The following is a 12,945-nucleotide window of genomic DNA, read 5'->3' on the forward strand; positions in this document are numbered from 1 at the left end:
CAAGCTTCTGACAGCTCATTAAAATTGTAGTAAGTCCCTTAACCTGAAGCTGCAGCTTATTAACGTGCTCTCCAGAGGCTGACTCACAGATACCATATGCCAAGTGGGAATAGAACTTCACAGGATATTTGCAGTCCCTTATTTGCCAGAGGTTTAACTGGTCTTCCCAAGAACATCTATGAAAAACAGACGAGATCTGGAATCATTTCAATGCCACAGAAGCATGACTGCCTCCTCCTTTTCAAAAATGTTATTTCCATTCCTCTGTAGGCATAGCAAAAGAAAAAAAAATGTTGCAACAGAAGGAGTAGAATCAAAGTTCAAGATTCTCTCTTTATCTTCTCAGATTTACAGCCCAGCTGCTTTTGTGTTGTCCAGAGTTCAACTTAAGTTAAATACAGAAGGCCAGATTCTGCCACTCAGAATCACACTTTTTTTTTAGTAAATTGAACTCAGTTCTTGTCTGGGAAAACTTTCTGGCTTCCAAATTGAAGCAGTATTCTCAGAATCATTTCCACTTCTGTGCCACAGGAGTTAACATGACAAAGTTAGAATCCTTGACCTGAAGTCAGAGGTAAAGGTACTGTAAATCCCTTTGAAGTTTGTTATGTCACACTCAGGAAATAAGTATGAGATACATTGCTGTGGCCCTACAGGTCAAGTATTCTCCAGTTTCTTGCCACTTTCCATCTACACAAGTCTTTCTCAGCCAGACTGAGATCAGTGTGGCCTTCCCAGGAGAACTTGTTCTAAAATCCCTCTTCCCTAACTTTATACCTCAAAATTAGAATCCCATGAGCAGCTGCTGAAAGAAAGAAGGAAGAACCTAACACACAGGAGATAGTATTTCAGACAATGGTAACTATGAACCTAGGGTAGAAATACTTCTTTGCCTTTTCTTTTTCTCCACAAGAACCTTTTTGCAGTCCTCAATGAATAATATCCTTGCTCCATCAAAGTCACTGCATTAATTTCACACAGTGAAATAAGGTATGCACAGTCTTTTCTACTGAGTGAAAAAGTATGAGTGAAAAGTCTGACCGTTGTGAATGGTACAATCAAAGTCAGTAAAAAATTTGGACCTTTACTCAAGCTAATTGGACTGGAAATTATCTGTCCTGCATCTAGAGTCAGCTGGGAACAATTCTGCTCATGTCTCTTTCGTTTTATTGAGTTTTTTTAACATAAGTGTTTTGTATTTATGGTCCTTCACAAAAAGCGCAGCATAAACACAGCATAAAGGCTAGTTTCAAAAAGCATACAATAAAGTTTTCTGAGATCCTTGGTGCTTTTTCTCCTCTATGCTATTAGTACGGTATTAAAACTTACAGTATAAAACCTTAAAAATCAAATAGTTTTGTGTTTTCTGACAGGGTAATTGTAACTAGACATAAAGCAATAACCAGTGTAAGTAGACAGGAAACATGGAGTGCAGCATGGTAAAAGAATCTGAATCTGATACAGCGAGCATAGAACAGTGTCACGTAATTTTTCCACAGATATAAACCATCAAGAATTCTTCACAGAACTCATATTAGCTGTAGCCTCAGGACACTATTATAGAACTGGATGTATGTGAAATATTCTTTACAAATCACAAACCTAGCCAACACATATGTGGAATATGATTAGGACACATTCAGTTTCCAAAAGAAATGAAGGAGTCTGGTGGAAATAGAATTATTTTTAGCAGTGTTAGGTTTTTTTCCAAGGGTATTTCCCTAACTTGAGTGCAGGTGGTTTATGTGTTGTTAGAAAACACAAACTAATTTATTACTTTGCATTTATTTAATTTGATGTGCTTTGTGAAAGGTGTGGCTAAGGCAAAATTCAAGAGGAACAAAATGACTTAAAAAGTCATGCAGTGTTCAATGAAGCTTATAATGAATTTTCCATTGCTCTGTCTAGAACATCTGACCCTTACTGATCTGCAGAGTTCTGGCTTTTCTCCCTTAGCAACTTGGCTTAACCTTTATGGACAGAGTAGGGTTTCTAATGAGTCTGCCAGGAAAACTAAGCATCTTTCTATTTTCAGCAAACCTTGGATCCGATTGATGAGGTTGCCGCACTTATTGCTGCCACAGTCCATGACGTGGATCACCCAGGAAGAACAAATTCTTTCCTGTGCAATGCTGGCAGTGAGCTAGCAATTCTCTACAATGACACCGCAGTGCTGGAGAGCCATCATGCTGCCCTGGCTTTCCAGCTCACCACCCGGGATGACAAATGCAATATATTTAAAAACATGGAGAGGTAAGCTTAAACACAGGGTCCTTGTCTGCCCTCTAACATCTCACGGTTTCTTCTGTGTAGTACAAGATAATGCAAACAAGCATCCTAGAGGAGAGCATGCCTTGTGGATAGCTGTATGTAGCCTTTGTGAAAGTTTGCTTCTAAAACAGTACTTCTGCCTGTCCTGCACAGGCTTAGGAGTCATTCCATGGTTTCAGTTCCTCCTGTGAATAAAAAGGCAGACCTTGTCTAAGGAGCTTACAGTGTAAATCCTGATGTTAGCAAAGTCCCCTTTTGTATTCTTGGACACTGAAGATGAACTATGGCTGAGTGGATGTATGTTTGCTGGGTAGAACAAAGATGGAAAGAGTCAGGAAGAATCACTAAAACATTAAATGTCTTGTTGCAATGGGAAGGATAGTGAAGGACCTGCTCTTCTCCTTCCAGCACAGAACAGGAAAGACATTTAGGGTGAGGATGACCACTGCCTTGGCTGATTCAAGATACAGCTGAAAAGTATTGCTGAAAACTTGGCAGGAGCTTGAGCTGTGGTTGAGTGTCTGTGCTAAAAGCCTTGGGAACGCACCGGTGTGATGTGTCCTGGCAGCCCTCCTGAGTAGCTGGTGCCTCTGCTTCTGCACAGCTCCTACACTGTTTCTCCCAGAGATCCAGTCATGCCTCTAGCATATATGTCTCTGCACACCAAAGGGTACTTCATCTAGCATAGATGCAGCTACCCAAGCCTTTCTTACTATTCTTTCTTCCCCTCACACCTCTCAGCAGCACAAATGGCCTTTAGCATTTTTGTTAGACTTGTTTTAGCAAGCAGCCCTTTGTGAACCAGCCAACATTCTTAATTGTTTCCTTCTTTAAACAGGAATGAGTATCGAACCCTTCGCCAAGCCATTATTGACATGGTCTTAGCAACAGAAATGACAAAGCACTTTGAGCATGTCAACAAGTTTGTCAACAGCATTAATAAACCCTTGGCAGCGCTAGAAGAAAATGGGGTAAGTAACACTGCAAATCTTCCTTAAAATGAATAAGCAGGGACTGGGAACCCTTGGCAGTAGGAAATCTCCATGTGGTATTCTGAGAAAGTTCATGAGAAACATGGAGAAAGAGAGGTTAGAAATGTGTCTTTCACCTCTGGGTTTCAATGCCTATCTACTTAATGTCATCATCGCCCATTTTGAGGATGAGTGGGACTCACTCGCTTCCTATTAATATTGCAGCACTATGTTTTATGAGAACCAGCCATGTACTGGGGACCAGAAGCCTGTATATGTTCCTGTTAAAAATGTCATTTTGATGAACCCAGTCACTTCCATGGAGAGAGTGCTAGCAGCAAGACCTTGCATTCTTTTTGGCCATTTCTGCAAAGGGGCCAAGATTTGTCTCAGAACAGAAGCTGAATTACTCCCTCACTCACAACGGGAACCACTGGTGGTGCAGCATAAGGGCAGGTATACTGACTGCCATATGGCACAGTCTGTGGAAATGAGGGCCCTCAGCTTTCAGTGCTGCCTCGCAGCATTCATGGGTTTTCTGCCTACTTTCTTTTTTAATCTTTAAAATAGATCATGGTGGCATTATGTATCATATAGACATAATCAATAACCATCTGGAACCCCATGGACACAATGAAATTGCCTGTTAGGAACTCATTCTAAAAAACCACACCAGTTTCAATAACAGCTTCAACCAGCAGATTTTTTTGCCAGTAAGAGCAGCGTATAATTTTGTTGGAATGGTTTTTGCAAAGAGAAGATTTTCAGAAATGGTTATAATAAAGTTTGCAACAGTGGCAATGTCCTGCAGGAGCTGTAATGGTTTTCTGTGTTTTCTTACGATGTTTTTTTAGAAAGCCACATTTATGACTGTTGTGTGCAGTGGGGGTGGGCAGTCTTTTTATTATCAGAAGGTGGGAGAGGGACAGATCTTGTTCCTTACCCATCAGAAGCAGACTGGAGCTTAATTGGAGGAAAGTACCTTTGTCCACAAGAGTATATGCTAGAATTAGCTTTGTTCTTGACACCCAGAGATGCTAATGAGAACTACATAAATGTGGAGCCAAAGTCCCAGTAGGATACTGGTTTTACTGACTAAACTAGGAGAAAGGCTGTTAATTCTGTGGCTGTGAAGTATTTTTCCCAGACAGCTCCACGTTGGAGAAGGTTTTAAAGTCACGGACAAATATTGTTGACTTCTGTGGGTGCTGTGTTGGACCTTGTGTAGTTGTTCACCACCTAGGACATGCCTACACTTTAAGTGCCTGCTCACTGCTACCAGCACCTAGAGAAGATCAGAACTAGTTTGTGCATGTTTGTCCTTAGATTCATCATTTAATAGCTAAGCCTTTGTTATCACAGTTGGTCTCCTACCTTTTACAAATAAAGGAAGGATAGTGAAAAAACATGCTTAAATTGTAAAGTTGTCAGAGGTTACCAAATGGAAGGACTACCATCTCTTCAATGTAGCGGCTCCATTTATATGTCCATTACAATGCATTCAGGCCTTAATTCTATCTTCAGATTCTGTTTTCACTGACTCTTTGACTTCTTTGAGTCTCTTCACTGCCCACTGTCTTGTCATGCCATTTTCAGTTCTCACCCACCATTTTGCTCCTTGGCTTCTCACTAGCTCTGCCTCTCTTCTTCCTCCTTTTCCCTGCACTAGTTCTCGCACTCACGAAATCTTTCCTGTTTCAGCCTTCTTCCCTTCTTCCAACGGTATTGGCTTGCTAGTCTACTCTCTCCTTCGCAGCTCCCAGGATTTTTATGCCATTCTACTTGTTCCCTTCTCCATTTTTGCATTCAAAGCAGGCAACAACCTCCTCTGCCCTGCTGCTGTTTTTCTGCAGGTTTTGTTTACTGCAAATAAGGGAGAGAGAGGCTCCCTGTTCTTAGTTATAAAACCTGGATTTGGACAGTGTCTGCTCCGGCACAGCCAAGAACTACAGTTGCAGCAAGAGTCTTGTTCAGACCCAGGCTCCAGCAGTCCCTATTGAATATACACAAACCACTTTTTTTTTTCCAAAGTTTGTAACATGTCCAGCAGCTTTTCAGAGATGGTGACTGGCTTAACCCAAAACCATTCCTCTAACTGAATTCCAGGTCCTCATTCATGAAGATGTGAGAAACAGCAGTAATTTTTAACATCAGCATGAAGACTTTATTTCCCCAATCTCATATTTAGAAGCCACCAAATCATTTTTAACTGCAATTTTCAAGAAAAAAAAATCCGCGTGAGGTAGACACCTGGTGGGGAAGCTTCAACCAAACAATTTCAGTTGGCAATTATGGACAGTATTAAACAAAATCTTTTGATGTGGAGTATCAGTCTGCAGGCTAGCCTACAACCATAGCTGTAGATGTAGATTTTTTGTTGTTGTTATTGAACAATTGTAAGAAATAGCATGCTAATACATATATTTGGATGCTGGATAAACATTTTTTGTTTCAGGATTGTTTAATGGAAACATAAAGCCAGCAAAATGGATGGAAAATTGTAAGGGTAAATGTTTCGCTGCTCGGTTCCTTGACTGTAACAAACAAGAGAAAAAGAAGGGGGAGTAATTCTTTGTAGATTACAAGTAAGTGAGCTAGCCAGGAAAAGCTAGGGCACTTCTCTCTCTGCACACAAGTCTGCAGATGAAGGAGCTGTTTGGCAGCTCCTTTATTCATCCCAGTGCTACCATACTGCAGCCCTGCTCAGCCCCCGGTTTAGCCTGGCATGTAGGCACACTAAGGAGCTATTCTCCAGTCAGAAAGAAAAGGAGTAAAAAGGGAGTAGATGGGGGAAGAAAGGAGGATGAGTAATGGTTATATCTGACAGAAGCAAGGAGGAAATAATGGCTGTTGTGATGAGGAAGGAGGACTAAAAGGAGTTGCAGAAACCTGTGAAGTAGGGGATGCAACGTAGAAGGCAACGTAGAAGGGGCGAAGAGATTATCTAGCCCATCCACGAAGGCAGGAGTAATTTTACCTACAGAACTGCCTAGAAGAGGCTCGTGTTTATAGCTGTCAGGGATGCAGAAGGCACAGCCTCTCTGGGGGCCTGTTCCCAGAGAGAGGAAGAGACACGGAGGAGAACCAGGGGGCTGCTGCTGCTGGGTGCAGCATGCCACTCTGGGTGTGCAGCTCTGGGGTGCTCCGTCCTGCTGGAGGGCTGTGGCCTGGCCTGGCCCAGTGCACTGAGCCCCCTCGCAGCCTCAAGGCATGGAGTGCAGCAACTTTCTGAGCAGCAGTGTCTGTCCAAAGAGCCACACTCTTCTCCCTGCCTGTTGCGGAGAGCTGGATGGCTGCTGCTACCTGGGCCTGTACAGTCAGGCAGTAAAAGTAAGGACAGTGACATACAGGAATCAAACTAAGTTTGATTCTGCCCTTGAGGGCCAGGGGCTGCAGAGAAATAATCTGCCCCACAAAGCATTTGTGATTCACAGCAAATTCTGCCCAAAATTGGGTATAAAGACAAAGGCTATATAATTTTTATTGAAATCAAGAAGCAAAATGTTTTCCTTCTTTTAGCTGGGAGTTTCTCAGTTCAGCAGGTTCCTATTAAAAGGCCTGTAATGTGTGAGTGGGTGGAACCAATCATTTGCTGTGCTTGTTACTAGCAGAACAACACTGACAGATCCCCTTTCAAGTCTGGTCGTATATCTGGTTGCAGCGGCAGCGAGTGTTTCCTGGCCCGATTTCCAGTCATGGCTGTGACTCAGTGTAATGTTTGCAGGCTGAGCTGCCAACCGTGTGTTCCAAATGGGACAGTTCTACTTTTTTTTTTTAATTTATTATTTTTGTACATATTTGTTCAACGAGCCATGCTGAGAAGCTGCTCTGTTTGTTTCCTTTCTTCTTTTGTTTCATAAACTGAAAAAAATCCTTTCCAGCTCCAGCATCCTTTATCCTCCCATTTCCCTTCATGATGTCACCTAAGCCTATGACAGGAAGCCAACATCTGACATGCAGAGACACCTCTGCACTCTGAGCAGGATGCTGGGACTAAGCACACTTAGCACATTTTATTCCCAAGACATCCGCATCCAGCAAGTAGAGCTGTGCCCTTGGTTTGAACGGATCACGGAAGCAAACATCCTTTCTTGATTCCTGGTGGTTTACCTAGGAGGATATTCTCTACTACCCTTAGCTGAATGATCTCTACTCATTTTCAGTGCTTAGTTTTTACACATTGCTTTTGTTTCTGGAGCCTCTGTTATTTTATGTCGACTTTCTCTTGCCTCATGTTCCTATGCATTTGGAGATGTATGCAACTCACTTTGTTTCCCCTGTACTTTCCCTTCTGCATATCTAAAAATGAGGGAAAAGAATTGGTTTGAGAGTCCCATTTCAGCAGGAATTGTGGAGCTGATGTTTCTGAACCAGTAGCCTACCAAATGACAATTAATAATCTAATAATTATTATTTTCTTCCTTCAGAAAGAACTTTATTCCTCAGAAGAACTTTCTTCTGAAAAATATGTCCTAATAAAAGATCAGAATGTTTCTGCTGCTTTGTAGAAGCTGGCTAGTATCTCCCTCTTTGTGCAAAGTGCTGCAGAAACTGGTGGCTTATTGTTCTTGCTATTATTCCTGTAACTCCTTACTGCATTGACTATATACCAAAACCTTGTTGGGTGCTAGAGAAGTCTAGTATATTCCTTGCTTCACTTTTTTTTTTTTCCGAGTAGAAGATGAGACTTTATAAATTTCTGTACCTACTCATCCTGAAAGAGTCAGGTAATAATAAGGTTCTTAGATGTGATTTTTTAAGATATTTTAATCCTGAATGTCTGTTCTTTAGAAACTCACTTCATCAGAGCTCCACAGAAAATAGCTTCCAATCTGGATCCTTGAAACCTTTACTCATATTAGCTGTATGCTGGCTCCAAATATAGAGTACTGTTGACGTGCTTGTATGTGCAGCCTGGGAACCAAATATAAGACGTGTGTGGGCTGAAACCTTTCCTAGACTTGCAGAGGAAAGATGAGGCTGTTCAGAAGCATGGTTTTAATATATTGCTTTAATACCAATAAACTCTCAGAAAGCAAAATGCCCAGTCAAGTCAGAGACTGATGGGCTAACATAGCTGCAGTGGAAGGGAACGAGGAGCACGCCTGAGAGGCAGTGTGGGATCTGGCTCTCCTAATGGCAGCAGCGCTGTCATAATGATCGATGCTCATGCTGGTGAGATTTGCATGTAGAGGACGACTGTGCATGTCATGTCAGTTCTTTTTTTGTTAAACCAGCTATTCCACTGTTAATGTGCAAGTCTATTAATCCTTGCATTTCAGCAGAGAATTACATTTTTCTGCCTACATAGTGCTCATCACTATGTGTGCAGTGATAAATGGATCCTCTCCACACTTTTAGAGGCAGGTAGGCATAGAGGGATTAGGTGACTTGCCCGAAGATGCCCAAGAGATCTGTCACAAATACAGTGAATGAATCCAGAAACTGGAGTTCAGTGCTAGCTCAGAGCTGTGGCTAACTTTCATAATCCCCCTATAAATTCAGCTGGACATCAAATATGATAGTCAGTAACAGGACTGATCCCTATAGGATCTGCTGAAAACATTCCCAAGGCACAAAGCTTTTGAGTAACAGCTAACAGTTTTTTGTTAATGGATTGCTTTTAATTCTCAAATGTTACAGAATAATGGTGATGGAGAATCAATCAAAACTGTTCTCACGTCTCCTGAAAACCGTATCCTTATCAAACGCATGTTGATAAAGTGTGCAGACATTTCCAATCCATGCAGACCCATAGAGCAATGTATAGAGTGGGCTGGACGCATCTCTGAGGAGTACTTTGCACAGGTAAGGCAGCTAAAAAGGGCTGCTGACATTACAGGTGAGCATCTCTGTAAAAGCAAAGAGAAGTGTGCATATACTGCCAATGTTTGAAAACATCTAAGGGTGCATTAAGCAATCTGAAAAGTACTGGTTGTTTTAATCTGAAATGATGGGATATTACTCATGCCAATACTAGATACCTTCAGACAGAAGGAAGTTGACATCTACAATGCAAATTCTTCAAGACTATAATGCAGTTTTTGAAAAACTTAAGCCTTTAAGTTGTTCAGTTTGGAGGTTGTTTTTTTTTTGTGTGTGTGTGTGTGTGTGTGTGCATTTTGCTTGCATGTGTTCCCATCACAAGGCAGAGGGAGGGTGCCTTCTAAATACCCACGTGCTGGCTATGTCTCAAGAATAGGATTATGAGGTTCTAGTGTTAGCATGGGAGCAGCACTCACTACAAAAAATACTCTAAGACCTCAGTAAACCATGCTGAAGAAGGGTTCTAGGAAGATGGGAACATGGGGCAGGCAGATTCATTATTACTGGTGATAGACCAAATACTGAAACTGGGCCTTGGTACCTCAATGGGGAAAAAAAAAAAAAAAAAAAGAGGATAAAAAAGATACTTTGCTACCTCTTATTTGCACAGAATTCTCTTCTATTAGAGTCTGACCATGGATATGCATGTTTTAGCTCCAAAGCAGTCATAACTTCAATTAGTAATGCACAGAGTAACTTAAGGACAGCTTTGTGTGTGAATGCAGATGATAAATGTCACTTTGTGCAAAACACTGGAAGGCACTGTTCAGCTACTGTTTGGCTGAAACCTGTGCAAGTAGGTGCTTAAGATTAAGTTGCTGCTTCTTCAGATTTCTTGAGGTTTCTCTGTTTATTTAGCAGTTGCATGCTCTAGTTGGTGTCAAACAATCTGCTGCTAAAAGAAGCCGTTAATGTAATGTGTCGTGGAATAATCACAAGAGCGTTCTTTGCAGACTGATGAAGAAAAGAGACAAGGTTTACCTGTTGTGATGCCAGTTTTTGACAGAAATACTTGCAGCATCCCCAAGTCACAAATATCGTTCATCGATTACTTCATCACTGATATGTTTGATGCCTGGGACGGTAAGTGAAACACTGCTGTATTTCGTGACAAGAAGCATTTTGTAAACATTTGAAAGTACTGTGATATAAAATTGCTTTCTTATGGCTCCTAAAGAAAATGGGAGAAAAAGGAAGATTTCTACAGTTCAAATAAGCTTAATAGCTTCATTATTGCTTAGAAGTATTTTGATACTGCTACAAACTATATTCTCGTGGCTTCTCTTTAATATATTAGTTTCAGGCAGTTTATAACTTTCATTTTTTTAAAAACTTGCTTCTCTGTAAATGGAGAACAGAACACATTCGCTTTGATAGCACTTTGGGCATAATCATTTTGTCTGTGTTAATATCAGTTACTCTTCAAGACAAATTTCTACAGTCTGGAAACAGGGGGAGCAGCTGTTTCCTTCCAAGTGCTGCCTCCGTGGTAAAAGTGGTCAGAAATGTGACTCTCCTGAATGCCAGATCATGACATGTGACTGAGATTCAATAAAGTAGGATAATTACAGGCATAATTAGTTATGCCCCTCCTGCAAAACTGCACCCCTTTGCTGGTGCTTGCAATACCAGTATTAAGTAGACTCACAGAATTGTTCTTAGTAGCCTGGGAAGATACATGAGTGATGAGAGCTATAAAGCCAGAAACATTTCAAGTATCAGTATGACAGATTTAAGCTTTCCTACTTAACACAGTTGCCCAGACATTTCAAGTGATATTTAAGCAGACAGAATCATGTGACTGTTCCAATTCTGCAAACTAAATACACTCTGCCCTTTCTTCCTTAGCATTTGCAGACCTGCCAAATTTGATGCAGCATCTGGATAATAACTTTAAGTACTGGAAAGGACTAGATGAAAGGAAGCTGCGGAGCCTTCGACCACCACCACCAGAATAGCAATTAGACTATGGTGTGTAATTTACTAACCAGATGCATATTTATTCAAGCTCACTTTTGTTCATGTGATTTGAGATTTGTTTTGGTCTCTTCAGTATTACAGTAAGGCTAGCCCGTGCACTTGGGGAACTTTCAAATTCAAGAGAACATGAGGTCAGCAGTTGACTTCCACAAACTACCATGTGTGGACTCCAATGAAATAAGCCTATCAAGTGGAATTACACTGGATTGCTGCAGTACTCGTACTGAAGAGGGTTCATTAGTGAACATATTTTTGTGCTATCTTCATACCAGTATGTGAAGCTGGAAGACCTTGAAGAATTCTCATAAAAAAAAGGACATTCACCAGAAGATTTTGCATAATCCTCAATTCTGCAAGTGAAAAAGAAATATCTATTAATAGTGACTCACAGCTTTTATGAGAAAGCTACATGCTTTTTATAAGCACTTAAGACAGTTACGTAGAACAATCAGACATTTAAAATGCAACTCTCCATGAAGGAATTTTTGATCCATGAAAAATAGATGTACTCTATTTTTTCACATCACAGAAGGTGCAATCATTCACTTCTGAGCACTACTGAAAGTGAGTTCTCTTTAAGAAATTTAGTAGCAAATGTAAAAAATAACACAAGAATTTTTGAGGTTGATCGTTAGCATCTATGATTAAAATGATATGTTTTATTTATTTTGTTAGATGTTCAATATTTTCTATGAATTTATAAATACTTAAAAGCCAAAGCCAACTTTAGATGCATTACAAATTTACATGATTCATACTCATTAATATACATTTAATTGATGTACAGACCTTTTATTTTCATAATGCAAATACAAAATACTATACAATGATACATTTTTATTGCACTGTAAGGATAGATGTGTATGTTTAAATATTGTCTGATTTATGTTAATTAAAATAAGTTTTATTGCAAAGGTCTCACTTGAGAATAGTAGAATAAACAAGAAATGTATACTGTCTGAGCACCAGAACTGCAGTAGTTCTCCCACAAACCAGTGACGACCACCTGATCTTCCCTTGGCTACAGAAGATGATAATATGTTGGAACTTTTTGTTTTCTCCCATGAAATTTTATGACTGAATTCCCTGTCAAAGTCTGCCTTATTTTATATAGTATTTCTACAAAGCATTCCACAGCATATATGAAGAGGTAATACTAAACATCTAATGAATTTCAACATTTTATAGTGTATGTATTTTCCTCTGCCATGAAAGAAACAGAACATAAAACCTCCAACAAAAACCTTTGACTCAACAAGTTTGTAAAGGCTGTGTACCTTCACAATTTGAATGAAACCTTCATAGCAAACACCAGAAAATAATAAAATGTATATTTTAAGAACTGTCAAAGTCCTAGCCATTTCATTTGAAATGTATACGTACTTTGTAGTATGCAGATGAACAGATGCATGAAATCCTTGTTAAAATAACTGCTGTCTGGGGAAGGGAGGAGTTGAGGGAGTTGGATTGGCAATAAGGGTGATGAAAGGTGGTATATGGCTAGCAAGTCCCTCTGTTTGTGGCCTGCCCTTGGCAAACCTATCAAACCCTTCTGTGCACTTAGACACTGTACACAGCTAGAAGCAGTGCCATGCTGTATTCCACTGAAGGACCGAAGGAGTATCCTGTCAGCCTTTCCAGTAGGCAGGAAGCCACTCCAAAAGCACTGAAGGAATTACTAACTATTGTCAGTTCAGAGGCAATTGACTGATTTTAGAGAAGGGACGTTTTGAACCATTCCTCAAGAATCACAAGCTGAGGAGAGGTGGACGATGGAGCAGTTCAGGGGCTGCAGCAGCAGGAGCCTTAAAGCAGGTAAGAAAGGAACAGGTGACCGCTCCAGTTGTTACCTGTTTCTGTGTTTCTCCTTCATCTCCTAGCTGATGATATTCGTGAT

General features: G+C 40.5%; 1 protein-coding gene across 1 annotated transcript in view; it reads left to right on the forward strand.

Annotated features, from left to right (window-relative positions):
- Nucleotides 1-12,390, forward strand: part of PDE8A (phosphodiesterase 8A) — a 129,017-nt gene extending 116,627 nt beyond the window's left edge. The window contains exons 18-23 of the mRNA XM_040569385.1: nucleotides 2,036-2,253; nucleotides 3,110-3,242; nucleotides 8,886-9,050; nucleotides 10,022-10,151; nucleotides 10,917-11,039; nucleotides 11,122-12,390. Coding sequence (XP_040425319.1) covers nucleotides 2,036-2,253; nucleotides 3,110-3,242; nucleotides 8,886-9,050; nucleotides 10,022-10,151; nucleotides 10,917-11,026 — 756 coding nt within the window. The 3' untranslated portion in view covers nucleotides 11,027-11,039; nucleotides 11,122-12,390. The remainder of the gene's footprint in view (nucleotides 1-2,035; nucleotides 2,254-3,109; nucleotides 3,243-8,885; nucleotides 9,051-10,021; nucleotides 10,152-10,916; nucleotides 11,040-11,121) is intronic.
- Nucleotides 12,391-12,945: the final 555 nt, after the last annotated feature.

Source organism: Cygnus olor, chromosome 11, assembly GCF_009769625.2.
Source record: "Cygnus olor isolate bCygOlo1 chromosome 11, bCygOlo1.pri.v2, whole genome shotgun sequence".
NCBI lineage: Eukaryota > Metazoa > Chordata > Aves > Anseriformes > Anatidae > Cygnus > Cygnus olor.